Source organism: Cyrtonyx montezumae, unplaced genomic scaffold, assembly GCF_038088225.1.
Source record: "Cyrtonyx montezumae isolate F1298 unplaced genomic scaffold, pur_monq_1.0 scaffold_3, whole genome shotgun sequence".
Taxonomy (NCBI): Eukaryota; Metazoa; Chordata; class Aves; order Galliformes; family Odontophoridae; genus Cyrtonyx; species Cyrtonyx montezumae.
In genome coordinates this window covers 155,749,123-155,773,365 of record NW_027072034.1, presented here as the reverse complement: position 1 = coordinate 155,773,365, position 24,243 = coordinate 155,749,123, and the positions used below count along the sequence as shown (strand labels likewise).

General features: G+C 39.0%; 2 protein-coding genes across 12 annotated transcripts in view; one reads left to right on the top strand and one right to left on the bottom strand.

The window, feature by feature from the left end:
- CELF2 (CUGBP Elav-like family member 2) overlaps window positions 1–24,243 on the top strand; it is a 375,872-nt gene that overhangs the window by 304,010 nt on the left and 47,619 nt on the right. For all 10 annotated transcript variants that reach the window (XM_065743745.1, XM_065743742.1, XM_065743743.1 and 7 more), the window contains 4 exons: window positions 1,150–1,284; window positions 11,814–11,893; window positions 16,695–16,853; window positions 18,300–18,363. In XM_065743745.1, coding sequence (XP_065599817.1) covers window positions 1,150–1,284; window positions 11,814–11,893; window positions 16,695–16,853; window positions 18,300–18,363 — 438 coding nt within the window. The remainder of the gene's footprint in view (window positions 1–1,149; window positions 1,285–11,813; window positions 11,894–16,694; window positions 16,854–18,299; window positions 18,364–24,243) is intronic.
- The window catches only part of USP6NL (USP6 N-terminal like), a 210,373-nt gene continuing 208,605 nt past the window's right edge, over window positions 22,476–24,243 (bottom strand). For both annotated transcript variants that reach the window (XR_010622597.1, XR_010622596.1), the window contains one exon: window positions 22,476–22,495. The gene's annotated coding sequence lies outside the window, so the exon portion shown is untranslated. The remainder of the gene's footprint in view (window positions 22,496–24,243) is intronic.

Here is a 24,243-nt window from a genome sequence, read left to right as displayed (position 1 = left end):
ATAAGTAAGTGCACTGCAGACTCTCTGGAGTAAAGCTTTCCTTCTTTCTTTGCATCCCTGCAAACTCTGACAGTCTGTTCATTAACAGTGAATTGGATTTACATGCCATTTCAAGAGAAGAAGAAAGCACTGGAGTATATACTGTATAATAAGCACTTAGATTTGGGGTTTAATATAGATGGGATGGGGTGTTAACATTTTAAGTCTTTCCAGGGTGCATTAAGTTTTGATGACCTATTTCATTTTTGACAAGAGTCTGCAGCTTTAGACCTGTAAATTTGGGTTTTATTAACAGGACTGGTGAGTCCTGCTGCTACAGTCTAGCTTGTGCTGGTTTTGGTGACAGTACAGGCAGAAAATATTCTTCTATTCGAGTAAAGCACCTTCTTCAAGTACTTTGTTATTTGTTTTTTTATTGTTGTTGTTTTTTTCTTGCAAACTCAGCATCATTGCAGATCAAAGGGTTTGCTTCCTGGAAAGCACTATGCAGCCCCCATGATGAACTGCAGTTCTACAGTGTGCCTTGTGTACCCTTGGAGGGGACAGGACTGTGTCACTCTGAAGAAAGCAGGAAAATTTAATGCTTTCCTTTTCCAGAGCAGTGGTTACACGTCTGCCTTTCCAGTGCCACGCATTAAGTTGGATGAAATTGAAAGCAAAGATAGGAGCCTCTCTCTCAAAACATTTCTCAGGATTATTTTTCATTAGCTCATATCATTACGAGCACAATCCCCTCTTTACCCTCACCTCTGTCATGATTTTTTTTTCATACGTGAGGAAGGTGAGGGAATTTATCTGAATAAAAATCTATGCAAAGATATTTTTACTCTTTCTAACAGAGGGTGCTTTTCTCTTAGAAGTGTGATGAGGAGACATATGCAGAATGACTAAGGCAGCCAATTAATCTGCTATATAAACAGCGACCACCACTAAAAAAAAGACAGAGACATAAAGAAAAACGAGAGATTTTGGGTGGGGATTAGGAAGGGGGGAAGGGAGATTGTAAGTATAAAGTGTTTGCCTTAGGACTTGTCTTCAGTTACAGAGCCAGACTCACATGACTGGAGCTCGGTTTGATGTGGTAATGAAGCATTGATCACAGGAAAAAGATGAAATGGCCTTTGCTCATTCATTATTTTTATCTTCTAGCTGTGGAAGACAGAAAATTGTTCATAGGAATGGTTTCGAAGAAGTGTAATGAGAATGATATCAGGGTGATGTTTTCTCCGTTCGGCCAGATAGAAGAATGCCGAATCCTTCGGGGACCTGATGGGCTGAGCAGAGGTGAGTGTGCAGTCTGTAAAGTCTCTTTCCTTAAGTGCTAATTGGGAGCTCTGTGTCACAGTCAGGGTAGGCACAGCCGCTGTCTGCAGCTAGAGGTTACGCCGTAATACGTCCCACGTGATGAAGGTATCCGCGTGAACTTTTCACAGTGACTGAAATTATCACCTTTTATTTCCAGTGTCAGGAAGGTCTTGGTGCCAACATATTAACTTGTGTTATCGCACTGTTTGTCAGCTGGAAAGGTTCCTTTGCATCCTGAGAAAACACCCTTCGTTTTCTGCTCTCACAAAATCAAAGATCCTTCCCTGACCCCATTTCAGCTGTGTACCATAAGGCCAAAAAAAAAAAAAAAAAGAGGACTATAAATGACTGGTTGAAGACATACAAGGTCATGGGAACTGGCCCACACCGTAGCACTATCATCTCCTCAATTCCTGTGTTTTTTTTATAACACAGTGCAGAACATAGGTCTGCTGAAACTCAGAAACAAAGAGGTTAGCTTGAACCTGAGAGCTTTACCTAGACAAAAGTTTGTTAAAAGAGCTTGTAAAGCTTGTGCCTCCATCGCAAAGCAAAAACCAGGGGAGAGGTGTTACTCATCACCATCAAGAGTGGTCAAGTGACTGACCTGAACCTTGGAAATGGAGTGCAGCACAGGCTTCGATAACTGGTGACCCTTTCTGGGTGTAAAAAGTGCCTTTTGGAAAGGCTCTCTGGAAACATATTGAAAAGAAAAATAAATGTATATTGATGTTGCAGGCTGCGTATTAAATCTATGGTATGGGGACCTGAAATTATTCTCAGGCTGTGAACCTTTCCTCAAACTCTGCATCGTGTGGGGCAGAGTAAAACAGGGCATAGTCCCATCTACAGTGGTGAAAGCAGCTGTGGCACGAGCCACTGTCATGTAGTGGCATGAGGAGTCAAGTAATTTCATGTGTGGAGCTGTGAGGAACGTCACCCCTTCTGTTTCTGTAGAAATAAATAAAAGAAACATAGAAAGCACAGTTTATGCATTTTATTACATTTTCCAAAGGCACAGAAAAAATAATTGGATCTATCTTGCATGGAAATGTAGGTATATATGTGTGGTTTTTTTTTCCTTTCTGGATTTACTTGTTTCCTGCAGGCTCTAGAATCCTCAGTATTTCATGCAACAATTTGTGCCTAGTTTTGAAAAGCAGAGGGTTTTGTGTGCAGACCAGCTTGATCAGAAAACCTTAATGTTCAGAAAACATTTCAGCAGGGGAAGTTGCATGGATTACTGTATATTTCACAGCACTGCATGAAAACATGTACTATGCCATGTCTGAAAGGCTTGTTGAGAGGATATTGTGACAATAAATAGGAAGCCTCAAGATAATTCTGTATTTGCATTTGTACACGATCAGACTGCAGTCCCAAAACTTTTGGGGCTGGCATACAGCAGTTGCTTCAGGCAACAGTAGCATCAGGATCATGGCTTTTGCCTTGGGGAAGACCAGGAAAAAGGTCTGAGGTTGGTTCCCGTGGCTCAGTAGTAAATGTTAACTGATGGAGTCGAGCACTGTCATTATCTGCTAGACCCCACACTGAGGGAAAACAAATAGTTCAGATTTTTAGTTATTTCACTTTGCAACTAGCAGAAAGAAAGGGTGATGGAAGACACAACTGGGAAAGGTGCTAAGTAACTGCTAAAATAACGAGATCTGTGCACGAGATGTCTTGAGTCCCAAAAGAATTAATTTACTCTTTGGAATCCCCCAACAAAGAAATGAATCTCACCTGAGATCTGTAGAAAGTCCACTGCATTATTATTTTTATTCACTAGGCACTGGATATACTACGAGCATAGAGAAGATGATTATGAAGTTGAGCAGTGTAAGTAAGGCTGGTAGGGTAGTTTTATTCTATCATAAATAGCACTATGACAGTAATCAGAGGCTGAGCTTTTAAGCCATGTCACCAACATACCAGGCAGAGCAGTGTTGTCTGCCAGCCAGCGTAGCTGTAGAGTTAGTGTGCTGCTCTCTCCTGCTGGAGGGTGAAGATCTTAGTGCAGGTAGGTCACACACCAGTAGTCTCAGCAGAGCTGTATCCTCCCTGCCACTCGGATTTATTTCGGTCACCATCACGATTGATATTCTGTCATGCCCTCATGCATCATGGCTTGTTAAACTCGAATTGCTTTCTACACACCCATGTTCGCACTTGAAAATGAGTTCAGCTGTGCCAACCAGGTTTTCAGGCAGATGTTTATCAGCTTCACAAAACCACCGTGCCATGAGAGAAGGCAAAGTGTTGGTATTGCAAAGCTGAAATGAGAAGTGCTAAGGGAGATCTGCAGTGTAGGGAGCTTGGCTGAAAAAGCACAGGGTGAAAAGCTGCTTCGCTAGATCAAGGAAAACTGTACAGTTAAATCTCAGTAATTGAGTTCTGATACTGAACGAGTTTTAATTCATGTTACCATTTTCAAGATGTTAGTTCCCTCTGCCACAAACAATGTTTGTTCTCCCAGCACCAGTCCGGATGTGTTTCCCTCCCAGACGCAGGGGGGTGAATGAGAAATAGTCACTGTCTTAGGAAAACACTGCCCTTATGATGCCAAAGCCTTCGGGAACTCACAGTGCTCACAGCAGTGAGATGGAAATATGGTCCAATAAACTCTGTTTGGCATCTCTTTTCAGTTGCATAACAAATGTACATCATGGTATCTTGGAAGAAAAGAGCTTGAAGAGTATACTCATTGTTATCTATGCCAACTTCTGAGCTTTGTTGAAGGATTCAGGCAAATAATCTTGATTACCAGCAGATAGTTGCAAGGAATAGCTCACGGTTACTCTGTTCACTAGAATAATTTTGTTTTGCGATGCTAATTTTTGTTGTTGTCTTTTTTTTCACCATAAAGAGTAAAAAAAACCTTTCAGTTGACTCTTTGATCGTGTCTGCACTACAACACCAACCATACTGCTAGCATGATTGAAGTCTGCAGTAAACTCATAGGTAGGTTGTAGGGTCTTAGGGTACCACATGGTTCCAGTAGCAAGAAGAAATCCCTTTCCTGCAGCAGCAAGGGGAAATGTAGCACTCATGATGAGTGCGATATAAGTGTTAAGATAAAGTGAAGGGTTGGACTGGTTGTTCCTGTTGTAGCTTATAGCTGAGAGCTGACAGAACTTTAATAAAGTCACACCCATTGCTGTCACTACTGATAATGGACCGTCAGCATTTTGTCTCCAAATTCCTATTTGAAACTCGACTGTAAAATGAGAGTAAAATAATGATACAAAGCTTCAGCAGTGGAGCAGTATATTTAAAGAAGCTAAGATTTTTTTCCTAAGACATCTTTTTTTCCCCACTGCTTTTTTTTTGTTGTTGTTGTTTGTTTTTTGGGGTTTTTTTGTCCCTCTATCTGAGAAATAATCATTTGTAACTTGTTATATTCTGACCAGATACAAGGAATGGGCAGCAACCAAAAGGCACTGCCTTGCAAAGACTCTAGGATAGTCCCTGTGGAATTACTTGGCTGGCAAGGAGTAATTCCTAGCTGTGAAAAGTATTAAAAATAAAAATAAAAAAGCCCTGTTGGCTGCAGAGATAAAGAAGCCAGGGACTGAACAGCCATGCAGGATGGCCTTCGCTTTAGCAGGGTTCACGGGACTATCTAAAGTAGCTTGCAGCTGCCTGTACTATATTCATTATTCAAAGAGAAGGATTCAGCCTGCAGGGTTGTTTAATCCAGCACTTTTTCTGAAGAGCTAAGTATGCTTTACAAAAATTCATGATTGTGATATCATGTGCTAAGCTTCATTATCATGAAAAAGCAGAAGTGAACTGCCTCAGATGATTAAGATTTTAAATCACTTATTGTAAACGGCTTAAGGAAAGTTTCAGACCTCCTGACTTCTAGCACATGGCTACATGACCACAGATGCCAACACAGACCTCATCCAGTGATAGCTGGACTGTGCAAAAATAGCCAGAAATACCTCAGGTTGATTTGTAGCTGTGCTACTGATGTGTGATGTGACTGTAGCTGAGTTGATTTCTCATCATCTATTTTTCTATTCCTTAAAATAAGGATAGCAGTGCTCCTCAAGATCTCTCTCTCTTTCTCTCTCTCAATATATATATTATATAGGTAGATCAATATCTCTTTATAACTCTAGGAAAATTATTACCATCCATAATGATGATTAAAAAAAAATCCTCTTATCCTCATCACAGGAGCACTGCACAGCAAATTATTTGGTTGTATTGCTAAGTGAAGATTTATATAACAGATAGCAGAAACAAGTCAACTGGGTTAATAGTGTGCTCTGGAGAAAACCTGCTAATAACATGTGCAGACAATTGGGTATACCATGAAAATTGTGGAAAACCCCCAAACTTATATTCCTTCACCTACCAGGTTCCTATTTATATGATTTTTAAACAAAATATCACCAGGCACCTGGGACAAGTAAATGTTTCTGGACACATCAATTTCAGGGAATTTTTTTTCTTGCTTGCTTTGAGAGCAGGATGACATGGAGAACTATAGCATGGTCAGGCAATTTAATGTCACAAAAATCCGTTTGTAACTTTCAGATTTAGGGATTTACTTAATGAATGAATAAAAGAAAATTAGTATTTGCATCATAACTAGCTGCACTGAAGGGCAGATGAGGGAGTTTTACGCCTGTCTGTTTTTCCTTATGGGTATTTACTGCTGCTTTGTGAGCTGAAATAATGTTAAGTGCCACCACAGGAGCAACATGGGTTAGGGGCCACCTTTTGACTTCTGTATCAGTAAGTGATGGGGAAAGAGCACTGTGGAAGTGCTGAATTTTTTACTTCTCTGTATTTTGCTTCCATACTAAATAACACACTTTCGTCCCTTATTTATTTTGCTGTAAATGTGGAAACTTTTTTATTTTTCCACTCATAATGTCACACTTAATTTTCTTTCTTCCTCCATTGAAACTTTTCCATAGCTAGGAAGAAGCAAACACGTCCCAGTGACCAATGTCTGCTGGCCTGTGGCCAATAACCCTCAGTCTCAGATTTACATTATTGCATCTTCTCAGCAATCCTTCCCCAAATTGAAGTCTGAAATGAAATAATTCAAAAGTTTTTTGGTTTTTTTTTTTTTAATTCTAACAGGAGGGACATTGAGACTGTTAGAGAATGTGGCGTTTGGTACCTGTTTGATTCTGGGTTTCTGTTAATTCCATTTACTGAAGTCTGCTCTTTTCAGAGCGGTTAATTGACTGTCCAATTAGAAGAACTTTGAGGAAACCATGAACTTATCTAGAATCTGTCATCTGGTTGACGGTCAAGAAAAGTCAGTAAAGCTAAAGGGATAAGGCATGTTTACAGGATGTGCCTGTTGGCTTTATGTGCCTGATACGTATAAACTAGAGCTTTACTGTGACTTCTTCAAAATACTTTACGTTGGGCTGAGTTGTTGCACTTGTTCTCAGACCTACCATTGTGTATATTCAGCAGTCATTAATAACGCAGTGTCTCTACAATAAACTGTCTGAGGATTTCATTTGTAGCTGAAATGTGTATAAGCTACAGAGATTTTTGTGTGATCTCTTTCAGTGGAAGGCTGTCTCCCACGCTGGTCCTTCCTACATGCTGTGTTATAGTATCACTGTAGAAAAGAGCACGTCTACTTTGTGATCTCAGCTAGAAATACTTTAGACAGACTAGAACTTATGTTTATCGTGCTTAATTTCCATAGCCCTTTACTTGAGCCTTATATTTTCTTTAAATAGCAACTTTCAACACAGAGGATCCCAAATGCTTTCTGTAGGAGTATTTTGGAAGCTTTTCACTATTGTTCCTTTGCAGAAAATGAAGAAAAATCTCATTTATGGTTAACTGGGAAGTGGCAGCAAAACCATTACACTACCAGCTGTGCAGCCTCCATGCATCAGGCTGCAATTGCTTGGATGGCTTTGAAAATCTCCTGAGCCTTCTTCTGTGTCAGAGAAGTCACTGTATATATATTTAATTACTTAATTAATTAATTATTTGATCGTTTCTATCTTTCAGTCATCTCCAGAATTCTAATGCCATGTTTTTTAAACTCTCATTTTTAACTCTTGGCCTGATTCCACATTGCTTTAAAAACTCTGGTAGGCATCGGTAGCTTTATCTGAGAGCTTTCTTGTGCAGATATGAAATCAGACCCCTTAACTTGAGGCCTACGTCCTTTAAAGTGTTTTAGTTCACTGGCAGCTCTCTAGTGTTGATGTTATGTTACTATGTGCATGAATGAGCAAACATTTCAAAACACTCTGTGAAAGCCCAGGGTGAGAAGAACAAAGCGAAGCAGGAGCTAAAACAGGGGAGTACTGGGCATTGTAAAATATTCCTGTTAATTCAGTTGCTCAGAAATCAAGCCCTAGTTAATGGGGTGGTGTGGTTCAAGAAGGAAGCTTTTCTATTTTTGCAGCCTTTTCAAAATTATCATTAGCTCCAGGGGTAATAGAAGAGCAACCCAGTGTGCATGGATGTTGCTTTAGCTGAGGTGGCAGATGCAATAATTCACTCCAGAATTTGCTCTGTGATGGGGCTGGGTACCTCCCTCCAATTCTGCCTGAAAGGAGGAAATTACTTGGAGAAATCTGTCCCTAGTCAACCACTTATCTGTTGTACAGGGTGAGAACACAGCCTTGGAGATACAACTGAAGCTCCTAGCCCTCCTTTCTCCATCCCTTTTGCTTCTGTTAGTGATCCCTGACATTTTGAAACCAGAGGTCATAAATAATTGGAATGTGACTTTTAGGTTGTCCGTATTTACAGAGGGATATTTTTTCACAAAACAAAAGTAATTTCAAAGTGTTAGCTATAGAAATATCCCCTCTATGTGTTTTTGCTATCAGTCTGAGCTCCATAGCTCCAGAAGGAAGGCAGAAATTGAAGTATCATGACATGGTATGGTAGAATAGAAATAGTTTGCTCATTGCCATTGATGCAGAAGAGCTTGGCCGATGGCATTGCAATTAATGCAGTGTTTCAGGTGGTGAGGTAAGAGGCCATGGAAATCTTTGTTTCCTTGCACAGCGAGGCATGAAATTTGTTTATTCTTGTCCTGTTACAATTGTGATCTACAGTCCTAAAGCTGCTGGCATTTTCCCAAAAGACCACCTGTATCCATGAGATACAGTGAAGTATGCTGAAAAGGGAATGTTCTCCCAGCCCCTCAGAAACAAGGGTGTGTACGGGGTGGTTCAGGGCTGCCGGATCTCATCTACCTGAAACAAGTGAAGTACAGTGTGCTTAAACACCAAATTCTGATGAAATTCTAGGTGCCCAAGGAAAACATCCTTCTAAAGTGCCTGTGTTCCCCATACAGAAAAAATAAAGGAGACAGAGAATGTAAGCATCTAAGAACAGCCTTTGTCAGTAGCTCAGTTAAACATGCAAGTCAAGCAATGAAGTGGATTGAATCCTATTATCTTGGCTTAACTTCTATCCAGTGCAGCAGTCCAATCAAGTAGAAGGGATTCCATGTTTCACAATAAAATATATAGGATCCTATGTTTCCCACACAAAAATATATATGTGTGCAGATAATATATACAAATATTGCATGTGGTTGTCCAGGTTTGGTACCTGAAAAAAAAAAAAAAAAAAAACCAAAACATTAAATGTGAATACACATGGCTTTTTAGTCTGGAACAATGTGGTTTAATTAGCTAACACCTTATTGGGATGCTTGATGGTAACAAGTGAAAGTCTAGGATATCAAATAATTTAGAAATGAAGTCATCTACTTAATTTTTACTGTGATTATTAAAGGAAAATGAATATTTACTGTGCAAATGGTCACTGTCCATTGGTGGGAAATGCCTTGCTGACCAGAGATAACAAGGGAACCTAACCTTGTAGCCTCCGGCTGGCAAGCCATAATTAAAATGCAGTCCTGTCTTCTCTGTGGAATGCTGTTTCCAAATGCTCGTATTCAAGCCACATAACCTCACTTATCAAGCATTCCCCTTGCCCAGAGAACAAGTTTAACTAGGTAGCTTGCTATACAGCACTTTGCAGAGATCAGCGACAAGTCTTTTCACTTCTTGACAAAGGAAAAAACAGAATCCAAGCAAATGAATTTGGGCTGGGCGATGAGGAAGGAGGTTTTGCTGTAGCGTTGGGCACTGAAATTCCCCAGCAGCTGAGCTTTGTGCATGAAAAGAGAAAAAGCCTAAGGGAGGGAGGAGCAAGTCTCCTTTATCTTGAGAAGAGTACAGCTTTATTTCTCCACTGATTCACATTTCTTTTGAGACCTGCTAATTGCAGCATCTCTCAGTAAGTTACTTACAGCAGTACCGCTGGGTAGAAATTGTGATAAATGCATAAACTGTGTCTTATTGATTTTTGTTGACATTTTACATGCTTCTTCTGCATTCTAAGCCTCCACTTCAGTAATTGTCACTACGCTACACACTCCTGGATAATGAGAGCAAAAGAAGTGAATGAAGTAGTTTCTAGACCGTTATAAACAATATTACTCAAGGCTCTATGGGGTTTCTTGCCTATCTCTATTTGTACTCACCCCCCTTTGAATTTGCAAGACAAGAAATGCAAACCCTTGGTGATATTTCCTCTTTTAATGATAATAACAGAAATGTTTTTGTAAGAGAGATTACTTCAGTGGTAAATTTGGGCCTCTTTCATTTTAGTGCACAGCAGCATTATGGAAACTAGCAGAGGTACTGTAATTTATTTACCCTTCTATCCACATTTGGTCTAGAATGCTGTACAGAAAGCCATTCATTACATCATTTTCTTTGACAGGACTTTGTTGCTGAATAACAGTAGTACAGTAGTTGTGTAAGACATCACCAGTAGAGTCATGACACTGCCATGAAGTTTGCGTTAAGAGAATCCTTCTTCTGATTTAATAATGGTGACCCATCAGCCAGAGGTACATAAGCCAGTTTAGGTTGTCCTGTACCAAGGACTTTTACATTAATCAGAAAAAAAGTACCGCATGATGCAAAAATGCATTGACTTTATTTTCATGACTAGATGTAGTGCTTTTGGGTAATGATCAGGCATTGCTTTCTCTTACTGTTGTTTGATTAAAATGTGAATACAGTCTTGACTTGATAATCTCACCAGGTACACACGGAGCAAAAACAAAAAGGTATTTTGTGCCTCAAATTGATTTGCATAAACCAAACAATCTGTTGCTTGTTGGATTGCAAAACAGTTAATTTTGCCCATTGGCCACAGGGGCAACAATATTGTATTTTTGATGCCAGAATGTAGCATTCACGTATTAGCTCTAAAATGACAATATGCTTTAGCCTCTCAGTGCTTAGATTTGCTTCATTTGGAAATCTTTTAAGTAGTAATAATAATAATGTTTTGAGGAAATTGAGTGGAACACTAAATTATTCTCTGAAACCTAAGTTCAAACTGTGCAAGGCTAAGGGAGCTGAAAATCAATGCACTTTTAAAGTCATTAGAGATCACAAGTGAAATAAGTCTGTGTTGCTTTAGCTAAGCTTTTAGTGTGCCATGGTATTATTACAAAATCAGCCCGAATCTGCATTAATTTCACAGTCTTTTTCTTTAACATGCCCAAGGGTGCATGAAGAATAAAATGTAAATCTCAGAAGGCAGTGTTTTTATTAGTCAAAAGGGCAGTGAGTCATGCACTGAGAAAGTTGACCTGTACCATGCCCAGTATAGGTATGACTGACAATAGTAAGAGTGGAAAAATAGCCGAGGCATTCGGCTTCTGGCTTTTCATTATGATTTAAAAGGCTATAGAGGGAGAAAAGTGATTTTTCAGTTATTCATGCACACAGCTTTTGAATTGTTCAAGCTCTTGGTAGCTTTCATAGATCAAAGAATTATACTTGTACCTAGGACTCTGAGAAGCAAAAATCGTAAAGATTTTTATTCTTAATATGTTATTTTCTTAAATGTAGAGATTCCACCTACGTTACTGAATTTTGTCTGAGTCTTTTCGCAATTAGTTGCAGGGTACACAGTCGAGTTTTTCTCATCCTTATTTGTACAGTTGTTCTTGGTACATCATGGAAATATGTAAGTGACATTATGGACTCCTTTAAATACTCAGCTCAGCTGCCAGCGATGCCAGCTGTTTATTCACTATCCAGTATTTACCTACACGAAAGCCATAGCAAGCTGCTATTAGTGCATGGCCTGAATGGACAAAAATACGCAATCCAAACTGCATAAAAAAAAGCCTTAAGTATGTCAAACCCTGTGGCTAAAGAACAAAACCAACCAACCAAACAAAAAAAAAAAAAAAAAAGGAAAAAAAAATACTAAATTAAAGAAAGAAACCCTTTTCTCCTCAACCATCCCCACCCAATTTTTTTTTCTTTCATCTATGGTCAGATTAGCAAGTCAGCACTGTCAATAAATAAACTAGAGAAGTTGTTTATTTTTATGTACTACTGAGAACAGTGTCGTCTTGTGGCCGTTCTCGTAGACTGTGTTGGTTTAACAAGCGTCCAACCCTTTTGTCTTGTTGTTTTTTGTCTTTCCTGCTCCCTGTCCCCTTGTTCCCACAGGCTGTGCGTTTGTCACATTTTCTACAAGGGCAATGGCACAGAATGCAATCAAAGCCATGCACCAGTCTCAGACCATGGAGGTACAGTACTGTATCATTTGCCCTTTCTTTGTTTTCTTTGTGCAAATGATTGCGAATGGTAAAGCCATGCTCTCCTGGACCAGATCAGACACATGACAATCACAGATTTAAACTTTTTGCCAACTCACTTTACCTCTCCTTGTCAAACGTGTTTTTTCTAATGGCCTGGAAGCACACAGCCAAGTTGCAGTATCCAAACACGGCTCTGTATCCTGTTTTCAGTGGCATTCAGAGAAAATAAAATTGCTGTGAATACCGCTCTTCATCCATACTCAGGAGTGTATCTAATGATTAAATTACTTTTAATATTGACACCTCCCCCCCCCCCCCCAAAAAAAAAAAAGGATTGTAGTTTCCATTAAATAGATTTTTAAGTGTTCTTGTTTGCGCTGCTCTGAGAAAAAGCTCAAGAGATTTAACGTGGCCACACTGAGTTACTAGTGCATGTGTTTTCCTGCAAATAGAATCTCTTATTAAGCTAATATAATTTCTCCTTTTTCATATAGCCGATAAAAATGCTAATGATGACAAAGCATATCAAAGCTTCCTACAGAGCACCGCCGTGCCTGGCCCCTCTCAAGCTCTGTCTCCTCCCACGTTGCCTCTATGGCCTCATATTTTATAACAATGAGCAACACGAAACTTGAAGCCCGTTCACTTAACGTGAATCTAGCAGCAGGCTAATGATCCGGTCATTGGAGTGGTGATCAAGTGCCACGGCTTGTCTGGCAATCTCAAACTTTTGTCAGTCTGTGATTTTTGTCATGGTCTTTCAGAATTTTGCACAAAAACCCGCACAAGTATTAAGTCTTTACTTACTCTGGATCTTCTAGCTTATTATTGGAGAGTGCATGTTATACTGTATTATGTATACTGTATCTTCGTGTAGTGATGATTCTTCTCAGAGGTGGCATTGATGTTATGTGCACTTGTTTCTTTTTATTTATTTTTACACCAGGACCTTTCAATTTCTCTCAGTGATTTTTCTTTGCAATGCTCTAGTCTCCCAAAGCATGCGGGGTGCTAAACAATCATTATTGCGTCATGTCGTTAGCTGCTTTGTGTAACAAGCCAGGGGGGGAAGAGCAGGGGTGGGAGGGTGGAGAGAGGAGAAGGCAAAGGAAAAAGAGGCAGTGCATGAAAATGTCACTAACTGTTTCCTGTATTCTACAAGTAATGATTCTGGCATTGCAAAGCTATTGTCTTTCCAAGCATCACATTTGAATTTGGTTGAGCTTATTTTATAATTGATGTGTTTTTCTTTTCAGTGCAATGCATTTTTAGACCCTAAATATGCAGATTTAGATGAGAATCTTCCAATGAGACAAGAATATTTGAAATTATCTTTACTAGAAAGCCAGTGCTATATGATATGTGCAGTCTGACAGTATATTGTGAAAAAAATGCCACTTTGAGTCTTTGAAGTAATACTCATAGTAATTTGTCTGCCATGCACTGCTCCATTAATTCAGATCTATACATTTTTCAGGGTTTGATTCAAAGTAAAAAGAAAATGCTTATTGGTAATATTGTGTTTTTCCTATATTTTTTCCATGTGCTATAATGTATTTCTCTGTCTAGCAAGATGAATTTTACACAGGTCTACCTAAGAAGATGATAACATTAAAGAGATAATGCATCCCAGACAAATTCACCCATTCTTTTGCTAAATGCAGTACTCCAAGCGAGGCTGCATTTTGTTATAATACTCCTGCTTCCTTCAGTTCTATAGAATAATTAGTCTTTGACATCAATGTTGGTAGAGTTACCATCAGTGAGAACCGAAAACTGTCAAGGCAAGGCAACTCCAACTATTTTGCACTTTGAACATCTGGGTCTTTGTGCTAGTTGAGCTTAGATTAGGAGTCCCTTCTTGGACAGAAGTAGTACACCCTTCAGCTCCAGAGGTGATGGTCTGAACCGAGTCTGTACACTGTCTTGCCAACACAAGTAAAAATACGAAGGCAGCACCAGATGCTGGGATTAAAACTGCCCTAAATGGGGTGCAGATGCCAAGCCACTGAATTAGAAAGGGAGCTCACTTTTCTGAGTGTGATGGGACTTTCAAGTTAGAAAATGGAGAAGCATAAAGCAGAAGTCACCCTCTAAGCAAAACAATTTTATTTGCTTTTGCCAATGCGCTTCTAGTAAAAAGTTAACTTACATTACCTAGCTTTAAATCTTGCCTCTCAGACTGAAACAGTGGTCGTTGGACACATTTGTTTCACACTGAATGCAAAAAAAAAGATGGGCTTTCGGGAGAATATGTATTACACAGTCACATCTCAACTCAATTACTGCAGATTTTTTTTCTGATTTCATTATTTTTTGTTCCTTGTCACGCATCATTGACCAAGATGTATTTTCAAAGTGGGTAAAGAAAGAACAATGGGGATGTTCATGTCCAGATGAATATATCTCTTAAAATAATGAGTTCTTCTACTACTTTTTGCACCTGACTTTCTGACCTGGTAAAATCAACTATCTTAAATACATAACTGCTGCTCTGAGTTGCTATTCTTCTATCTTGTTTCTGTGGGTTTTGTTGGTTTGTTTAAGGCATTGAAATGCAGCACCAGTAGAAGACACTAATTTGTTATCATGGAGTAAATTTGATGCAACAATAACAACTCTTTTCTCATATAGAGCCACTTGCTACATATAATTTCAGTCTTCAGAATGTTTGCTCTCTTGAAAATGATGAAGTGATGAAATATAGAGCAGACAGTGAAAAAATGAATTATAGATTCATAAATTGCAGAGATATTGTTTTTATACAATTTACTGACATTTAAGCATTCATAAATATGTCAGCTGTAGTGTTGGGTGCTGAGCTGCTGAACTGAGAACTGAAATAGCCATTAAATATTTCTTCCTTTAAAATTCAGTTCTGTTTCTTTGGAAGTAGATTTGATTCTCCTGTACATCTAGGTAGCAGTCAGTGAGTTCTGGTTTTGATTAGCCCAATGCTGCCAAAGCTCATATTAAATATGGTACAGCTTGCTTTTTTATTAGTTGAAGCAGAAAAATTTCTTTCACACCCTCCCACCCCCAGCTCCTTTTCTTGTTTTTAATACGAGTATAAAAATCACTGAAGAGAGGTAATTTTGTAACAAGCTGACTCTTTCATAATCTTTATTTGATTGCTGGAGTGGTACATATATTTTTTTTCTCTCACTGAAACACCGAAAGACAGTTTTACAATGAAACACACAGGGAAGGAATTGGAGGTGGAATAATAAATCACAAGTGATGATTTTCTAAGATAATTCTAAAGGAACAGTATTGATGGGAAATCTTCATACAAGAGATATTATTATTGTGGTTTATTTAATCATTTTGTCTGTTGATTTTGAAAGTTCTTAGCATTTGTCCTGGTGTGAGTTTCTTCAGAGCAAAGGTACTCAGCTGTTCTCTGTAGATTATGGAGGACATAAATTTTTCTGAAGATGTTCACAGTGTTGTGAGAGCTGCCATGGGAAGAGTTAGGCTAAGTATAACCCCTCTCCCCATCCTACACTGTACATGTTGGCTAAAATGCTGCTGTCTTTTTTTGACTTGAGTCATCCTTCACTCCTACCATTATGTTCAGGTTGAAGGTAGACACAAAATTAGTATAATAAAGCATGACGGGTGGAGGAAAGTTATTCATTGGTTCCTGTAGTTGGAAAACAGTAAGGAATGGATTGGCAGCTTCTGTGACTCACAAAATGCCTGAATTAATGTGTAGAACTGAATCACTGCAGTACTTAGTTTGTTCTCTTAATTTGAAAAAAACGAAGTCTAAAAAGCTTAAAATATGAAAACATTTGATAGTGGGGATAAAAAAAACAAAACAACAGGGTGAGAGCTACAGGGACACCTTTCACATTCACATTTCTCATTCTCTTGGCAACTTTGACCAGGAATACCCAACCTGAGATCCAAGGAAAGTATTTAGGTTCCTCAACAGACCACCCAGTCCATGAGTTCTCCGGGGTCTCTCAGATGGGTGAGGATCAGGCTGCCGGCCAGATCTCAAGTTCTTTCCTACAGCCTGTTTCCTAAGGTGTCTTGCAACCTTCCCACATCATGTAACAAGAGGCTCATTGAAACAACAGGAAAATAGAGTAAAACCTAAAAGGGTTGCTCCCACTTTTGGTCTGCATTCTGCCTTTTGTTCATACCTCAAGGGTGCTCAACACAAAGTGTGCCCAGGAGCAGGCTGCAGGTGGGTGAGTTGTCCTCATAGCATCACCCTTGGTGTTCACTTGAACTCCCTGATTTGGAAGGAGCCAATGACCTGTCACTGATGGTTGCTGCAGTAAATCCAGAGCTCACAGTCCTACTTATTTAGGGTAGACAAGCCAGCTGCATCAAGCACAGGGAGCCTGTGTGGCAGGGCTGTGTTGGCTGTGTGGTCACTGGCAGCAGGGAGGTTGGACACCTCTCCCTTTGGCGATGCCTTGAAAACAGACTGCAGACAAAGCAACATGTCCATCTCATCAGCTGTGAAGCTTAATTAAAGAGGACTGGTACACTTGCTGTCTCTGGCAGCAGTTTTGATAGCTGGAAGGAAAGGAGAGCCTGAGGAAAGGTGCTTTATAAAAAGAAATAGGGAATCAATAATTTCTATACAGTCTCTTTTCCTGAGAAGCTGAAAATCTTAGTCCTCATGGTCCTACACATGCCAGTCACGAAGAGAATGCAGGCTATCAGGTCGTGCCATTGCCGATGGCCCTAGGGGATGTGGCTGAGCTCACGGTGCGGGGTTGGCTCAGTGTGATTTAACACTTCTGTTTCCCGATCTGTCCAACTACAGGGCTGCTCTTCGCCAATCGTGGTGAAGTTTGCTGATACTCAAAAGGACAAAGAGCAGCGGCGTTTGCAGCAGCAGTTGGCACAGCAGATGCAACAACTCAATACTGCCACTTGGGGAAACCTCACGGGTCTTGGAGGACTCACACCACAGTATCTAGCTGTAAGTTCACTTCAGAGGCAGTGCACCTAGAGCATGCTGTGTTTATTTTTAGACTCATGAAAATCAGCAATAGTAAATTTCCTTCAGTAAAATGCAAAATTCTCCAGGACGTATAGCATGCCTTCCTCTACGTTAAAAATAAATAAATAAATAAATAAACCCTTTGCATGTTTATTGCATGATTTGAAAATAAATAACAAAGAATAAAATTTAAATAAACATTTCAATGCATCACTGCTGTCCAAGGCAAGCATTTAAAGTTTACTCACGCTGCAAAATAAAATTTTCCTCCATTAGTTTTATTGTTCTTTTGAACATTACGTTCTGTTATTCATTGCGGGAATAAAATTTAAGTTATTCCTTAGGGGAAGACAGATAGGCATCTGAACACAACACTGTACAGTCCATATCTGTATGGTGCAGCTTCTAAACTAGGATGTTGTGGTTCAGTGCTCTAATTTTACATATTTTCATCTGGAAATTACTTTTACTTTAATGCACGGTCCCATCAATGCTAAACACGCGTGATTCATACTATCTTTTACAGAAGGGAAGGTGGCAGAGGAAAGCAATTTGTCTCTCATAAATTTAAAATGATATTTTCTTTGATCTATATGTAAGACGAAAAACAAGTGCTAGCTGCTGCCCCTGATGGAGAAATCTGAAATACACAGCTGTGTGTCTTAGGTCCTGGATTGCCAAGTCTCCCTTGCAGCATGGCTGGAAGGGATTTTCTGCTTTTTATGGCTCTGAAGCTGAGTGTACAGGTTGGGCAGCTTTTCAATAATTTGGGGAGCTCCTGATGATCCTGAGCTAGACAAATAGATGTGTCCACATCTGTACTGTATACACATAAGTACATAATTTGTATGCATACAATGTGTTGGCATAGTGATATAATGATAAACAGCAATTTACCTAGCAATTAAAAATATATATTAGTATTGAGGTAGGCTAATGAATACTGAGGTGGGCTAAATTGCTGTATACAAATACCAGTCTAATGAGTATCTGTGTGCTTGATTCATATAGATAATAAAGAAAAAACTGAATTCAGGAGGGTGGTGGAGAATGGACCGTGATTGACAGAGATGAGTTATAGTAACTACTACACTACAGAGGATTGTAATTAGTCACGCTATGTTGGTTTAAATAGATTTAACACCTGGTTGTTAAAAAGAATAAATTGATTAATTGTTTTAAAGCAGCGATGTTATTGAGTTTCCCTTGTGTCTCTGTGTTTCTTAATAGAGATTAGACATTAATATGGATTTACAGCATTGACTCTAGGGATGTTCATTCCAACAATAGACAGAAGCAAGAGACTGTATAAATGTAAAGGAGAGCATAAATACTCCAAATGTGAAATGATCACTCATTTTAGTTTTATCTTCATTTGTTACACTCACGTCAGATAGATTGCTGTTTTGTATGGTTAATTTGCAGCTTCTGCAGCAAGCAACTTCCTCCAGTAACTTGGGTGCCTTCAGCGGCATTCAGCAAATGGCCGGTAAGTTGAAAACCATTTCATTTTGTTCCAGCTATGTTTTGTATTCTTTAGCTATCGAATTCTGCATCTCTAATAATCACATTGTCGGGCGGGGGGCTGTTGTGTATTAAATGTGGCAGATGTACTGGCAGGGGACAGCTCACGGTTCAACGTCAATAGAAACGCTTTCTTCCCTCTTTCAGAAACTGAAATTAAACCCAGTGCTCCCAGGTTGAGCAAACAGTTTGTCTTGCATTAGTCACCTGCCATTTGTCCAAAGTAACCAATTGTAAATTGCAGGGAGCTCTTGGTCCCTGCAGCTGTAGCCTTCCCTATGAAAAGTGCCAGTAAAGCAACAGCAGGATTACATTCTAATTTCCAGCGAGATTTCTGTGTCCTGAAAAATCAAATTAATGGCAGTCCTCAAACATTTTAATAATAGGTGGTGAGTAAAAATGTTCTGACCTTTTTAATGAAACCCAAGATTACAGGCCTACCTTTAGTATGGATTTTCAGGCTCCTTTTATAATCATGGAAAATTAACTGGGTGCCTTTTTGACTTTGGAACCCTAGTTGACAAAATTACACAACAGAAGCTTTTATGTAAAAGTACAATCTTTAGTCTGGGGAAAAAAAAAAAAGAGAGAAAGAAATAAAAGGGAAAAAAAAATCAAAGTGTGAACATATTTGAAAGCCAGCTCGTTGGAGGGTTTCTTAGTAATGAGCTGCATGCCAGTAGTAACTGATGTGTAGTGATTAGCAAAAGGTCGCTCCCACTGTGTGACCTACCATGCTGATACCCTAACTTAACACGATGCTGGAGAAGGCAGCATGTGCAGTAAATCAGAGCACAGATGCACATTATGCCCGCCGCGAGAAACTGTTAAAAAGCTTTTTTTTTTTTCTTGTTAGAAGGGAAAAAAAAAAAAAGGGAAGCACAAAACCCCCAAATTGCTGCATTAGTTTATTTTAATCATGAACCCACTGAATCAGTGACATACAACATTGTGCTTGCTTCATCATCATGAAACAAAGACTAAAATATTCACAAGTCTTTCTGAACATCATTTTCTCACTCTTCTAATCCTGGTCTTTTGCTTCTTCTGGTTCAGCTTTGAATGAATCCTGAAATACTTTAACAAGTACAGATATACCACACAGCATTGCTATACCCCACAGGTATTTTTTTTTTGCTCCATCGTTATATTATGCCATTATTGCAGTGACATCAGAGACTAATGTGAACATGCTGTCTGACAATATAAATTGGCCTACAGATGACAATATCTCTGAATTATTCTCTCTTCCTCAGACCTGCTGGCAGTGCTTGCTGGTTCTATTATGTTACACTTGCAATCCAGCTTTTTCTTTTTTTTTTCATCTAAAAATGTATCTTAATATGATAAACAGAACAGAGCAATTCAGTAACAGTTTTATACTTGGCAGTTTTGGAAGTGGCTTTGAGCTCAGAGGTTGTGTTTAATGTTTTCATATTTGGGTAAGTCTGCAAAATGAAAGAATTGAGACACTGAAGAAAAATAATGTGATATCTATTGTGTTATGTGCACCTTAGAAGTTTTCTGTTGCCTTTTTCTCTCAGGTAGTGTAGATCCAGCTTCGTCTCCAACAGCTGTGACAAAACTAAAAATTTTAGTCAAGTAACTTGAGGATGGGCTCTCAACCCAGAATTTGTTCTCTGAAAGTCATATGGTCTTGAGGCTCATAAAGAAAATGTAGCAGCACATCACTTTTACTTGAAGAATATACCTTCTCGACTAAATATGGGATGATTTAATGACTGACTGCCTCTCCTGGAATAAAAATAATTTTAAATTTATATTAATTCTAAGAACTGCTCTAAATTTACTCCTTTCTTTTCCCAAAACATGTAAGTCTTAAAACTTACTGTTGAAGATCAAATTAGTGATATTAAATTTCTCTCCAAGCTATAGCTTTACAAAGAAGCACAAAACACTAGATGTTATTTTATTGTTAGGACCAAGTGTTCATGTCCTCTCCTTGGAAATCAAAATTTATCTAGGACTTTATCTTCAGTACTGTGTTATGCTGCACAGTCAGTACTGAAGACTCACATGTTGTGTTTTGTAGAAGGGATAGAAATGCTCCTGTGTCTCCAGCAAGGTCTCACCTGCTGAAGCTATTCTTGAATGTTTGTTCTCACAGCCCACAAAGCAGCATAAAGGCCCACAGTTTTTTAGCTTAAACTGTTTGCATTCCTTTTACAAAAAATGAATCCAGTATGTATTTTTCGCATTGTATATGGCTTGCTTATTAATAGAGTATTTAAAGCTGAAGACTGAAGTCTACACACGACTGAGTAAGATGCTAAGAAGATAGGTTATTGATGCTTGCATGTTCTTTAACTAAAAAAATGTGCTTACAGTCAAATATTTGTACTGGTTCTTGTGCTGAATTTAATGGGGAGGGTTAGGCATTCCTCAGGATGAGTAAAGACAGAATCTGCATGCTTGAGTAGTTCTGCATGCCAGAATTTATTCAAGCACGTGCAGTCTGCTTGAGAGGTCAGACTTTTGTCTTTGAAGTCAGTGAGTATGCTTACCACTGAATTCAGACACTAAAAGTTTGATCAAAAGCCTCAGAAGCTGTGGAATTCTTGCTCATATGTGTCAGGGCTCTAGAGCCTCTTGAGTGCAGAAGTCCCGATGAAGTCACGGTATCCTAAACTGGGATGCTTCATGTAGCTGCCCCCTCATACAAAATTAAGGAGCACCAGATCTGCAAGTGTTAACTTGTACTGCTAAAGCTTCTATCTTCTCCAAGCTGCATGGAAGGTACACAGCACACACATTGCTATACATGTAAATAAATATTTCTTCAGCAATAGTATTTCTTAAACAAAAGCAATTTTCTTTACAAGAAGAGCCTCAGAGTACTCAAATTAATTTTTATGCTTTTATAGTTTTTATCCTTGGTTTTATAGGAAGGGATGTTTGCATAGGCATTTTCAGTTGAAGGAGAACTGGAGCTTGTTTAAAAGACAGGAATCTAATCCAAAGAAAAATGAGGATTTGTCTCGATAGCTCACTAGCATACAAACATTAAATACACAAAGCATCAGTTCCAAAAGTGAATCCTGTTCTTGCTGTAGCAGCCCACTGGCTCTACTATATGTTCAGTGTTTCCTTCTCCCTGTGTTCATAAATTATTTGTGATGTCCAAGTAAATCATGATACTGGCCTCACTAAAATTTGTAATATTTAAATTTGAGAGGCAAAAAGCAGCAGCTTGCCATTTAGCTTTCCAAGCCTTAAGGTTCCACACTCAATTCCCCAGCTTAGATGTTCTCATTTTTATTGAAAAATGAGATTTTCATGAAATCATTTTATTTCAGGAGCCAAACCACAGAAAATAAGAAAATAGTGTAATATGTCAAGATTGGGAGTGTTGGGGCAGTGTTGCCTTGGCTATTATAATAATCCCCTGGTCTTGATTACAGGAGCTAACCTCTACCTTGCCAAACTCTGCTTTATCACTCTTTGTTAAACACGTAAGCACATACTATCACTGAGCGTATATTTTATAGTGAGTACTTCCTTGCTTTTATTCCTCCTCTATTATCTGCTAATGCTAATTTAAAGGCAGTATTTTCTCTCACATACCTCACAAGCTTCAGTGTCTAGCCTGTGCTTTGTCTATGGGGAAGACTAATAATGTGGATGAATTTCATTATATGATTTCATTGTCTTATTTTAGAAAGACAATGCAAGCTGCATTAAGCACTAGAAAGCTTTCAAGGAAAAAAGAAAGATTTCTTCTTCAAATATATACAAGTTGCATGGAAAGCTTAGTTCAAAGGTGATGGATGTCACTTGAATGTCTGTATTGAATTTGGCTGGCCCTGGATTGGATCCAGAGAACAGCAGTTTTTTAAGTGAGCCTCTGTAAGAAGAACCTAGGAAGTACTATACAGACAGTGTAAACACAGAGCTTTTTATATTCTGTTGGATTACTGTAGAAAATTTGAATGCTCCCAAATTATATTATCTATGAAGATTTTCTATCATCTATTAATGCTTTGGCTGGAATAAACATTTTCTCATGCAGAAATATTTCTGTGTATGTGACCATTCAGAGCGCATAAGTATGTACAGTGCTCATTAAAAACACAAAGCTATTCTCTTAGTTTCAATAGGCAGCCGGTGCATTTTGCTTTCTGAAGTCATGCAGGAGAAGAGTCCATGCTTTTGGCTTTTCAGACCCCTAAATCCTCTACAGCTGGAGCTTTTTATATTTTTTCAATATATGTTCTTTTTTTTTTTTTTTTTCCAAGTACTTTCCAAACTCTCTCACAGCTTGGTTGCACTTTGGGATGAACTTCTGGCCCATTCTGAGCCCTTTTCAATTCATTTCACCCTTCTTCTGCTACCCAAGCCAGATTTCCTCCTGTTGCAGAGTCTGTAGGAGCAGATGGGTGAGAGAAACTCTGTGAGATTCTGCTTTCTGAATATTTTCCTCTAATTGTTGTATTGGCTCAGTGGATCTGGAGGGACCAGTTGGAAGCCAAGGGCCATCTGCACAAAAGCTCTATGCTTTTGCATTGGCCCAAGGATCCTTTATATCCTCTGACTTGTTACTGGATTAATTCCAGCGGAGCCATACTGAAGGAGGACTTCTCCTGCTATGACCTCTTTAGGGATATCATATTAAAAGTAAAGGTCAGCAAGAAACTCTTTCCAGCTCAAGGGAGATAGCTGTTTCTTAAAGATAACTACCAGTTTTGAAAATGTTGACCTCAGGGACTGAAGGCATTGAGCTTTTGTAACACTAATTCCATTGAAAGTCCTTAATTTAACCCATACAATTTGCATTTTTTTTAAGATAAGAAATTAAACAATTTGATTTAGTATTCTTGGAGAACCAGAGTGTGAAGCGAGAGGCTGTTGCCGATACACACATGGCTCCTGCTCGTGGGAGAGGGAGAAACACCTTGAGAGGAAAACCAAGGCTCCTCAGCTTATGAGATGTGCTTATTCAGATGGTAAAAATGTGTGATTCACAGTCTGGCCAAGTCTGGATACAAGATCTGTAGGTCTGGCTGGGCTTTCAACAAACAACAGAAGGAAGGAGAAAGGCTTTTGATTCCCTTGGCCTCCCTGAGGTTGGAAGTCATCTTGTTGACCTGCAGCAGCTTGGAAATTGGTCATCCAGACTCCCTGAAGTGTCAATGAAGAGGATTCATTCCTAGGCAGCAAGTCATCCTACCAGGGCCTCGGGTTGATCTTGCCTACTTTAATTTGTTGAATTTTAGGACCAATCATCCATACTCTCTCCCTTGACTGTAACAAAAGCCTGGGTGAGTAACTTTAATTCTCATAAAATTAAATCAGATGGATCTCTCCAACTAAGATGGGGAAATTTTCAATTGAGAAAAGCACACTGCTTGCCAGGAACATATTAAGAGGTCATGTAAATTGGAAATGGACTGAAATTGTGTGCAAGTCAACTGATGGTTCTAACTTTCAGTCGGATTTAAGCATGTGTTCTTAAGTAACACAATTACCAGGGCAGAATCCAATGTGGACTTAAAAGTTGTCTAAGTCAAACAGTAAGTAGTCAGGATACCTTAAGCACTTCTGAGAAAAGCAGCTTTTCTAAAGGTATGCAACAGTATATGTGGTTTAATGGAGGTAACAGTCTACTGTCCCTTTTGAGTCTTTAAATTTTGCTGAAGTAACATTGCACTTTCAGACTAAGCCTGAAAAGATTTTCCCCCAGTTTCTAACAAAGGCATCGAGAATGGCTGGGTATCAGTACCTGCAAATGGATGCTGTTTGGCCCAGAAATGATGTATTTTACCTTAATCCACAATTTTTAAGCTGCAGTCAGAATGTGTCTCAGAAGGAATAAATCCTAATAATT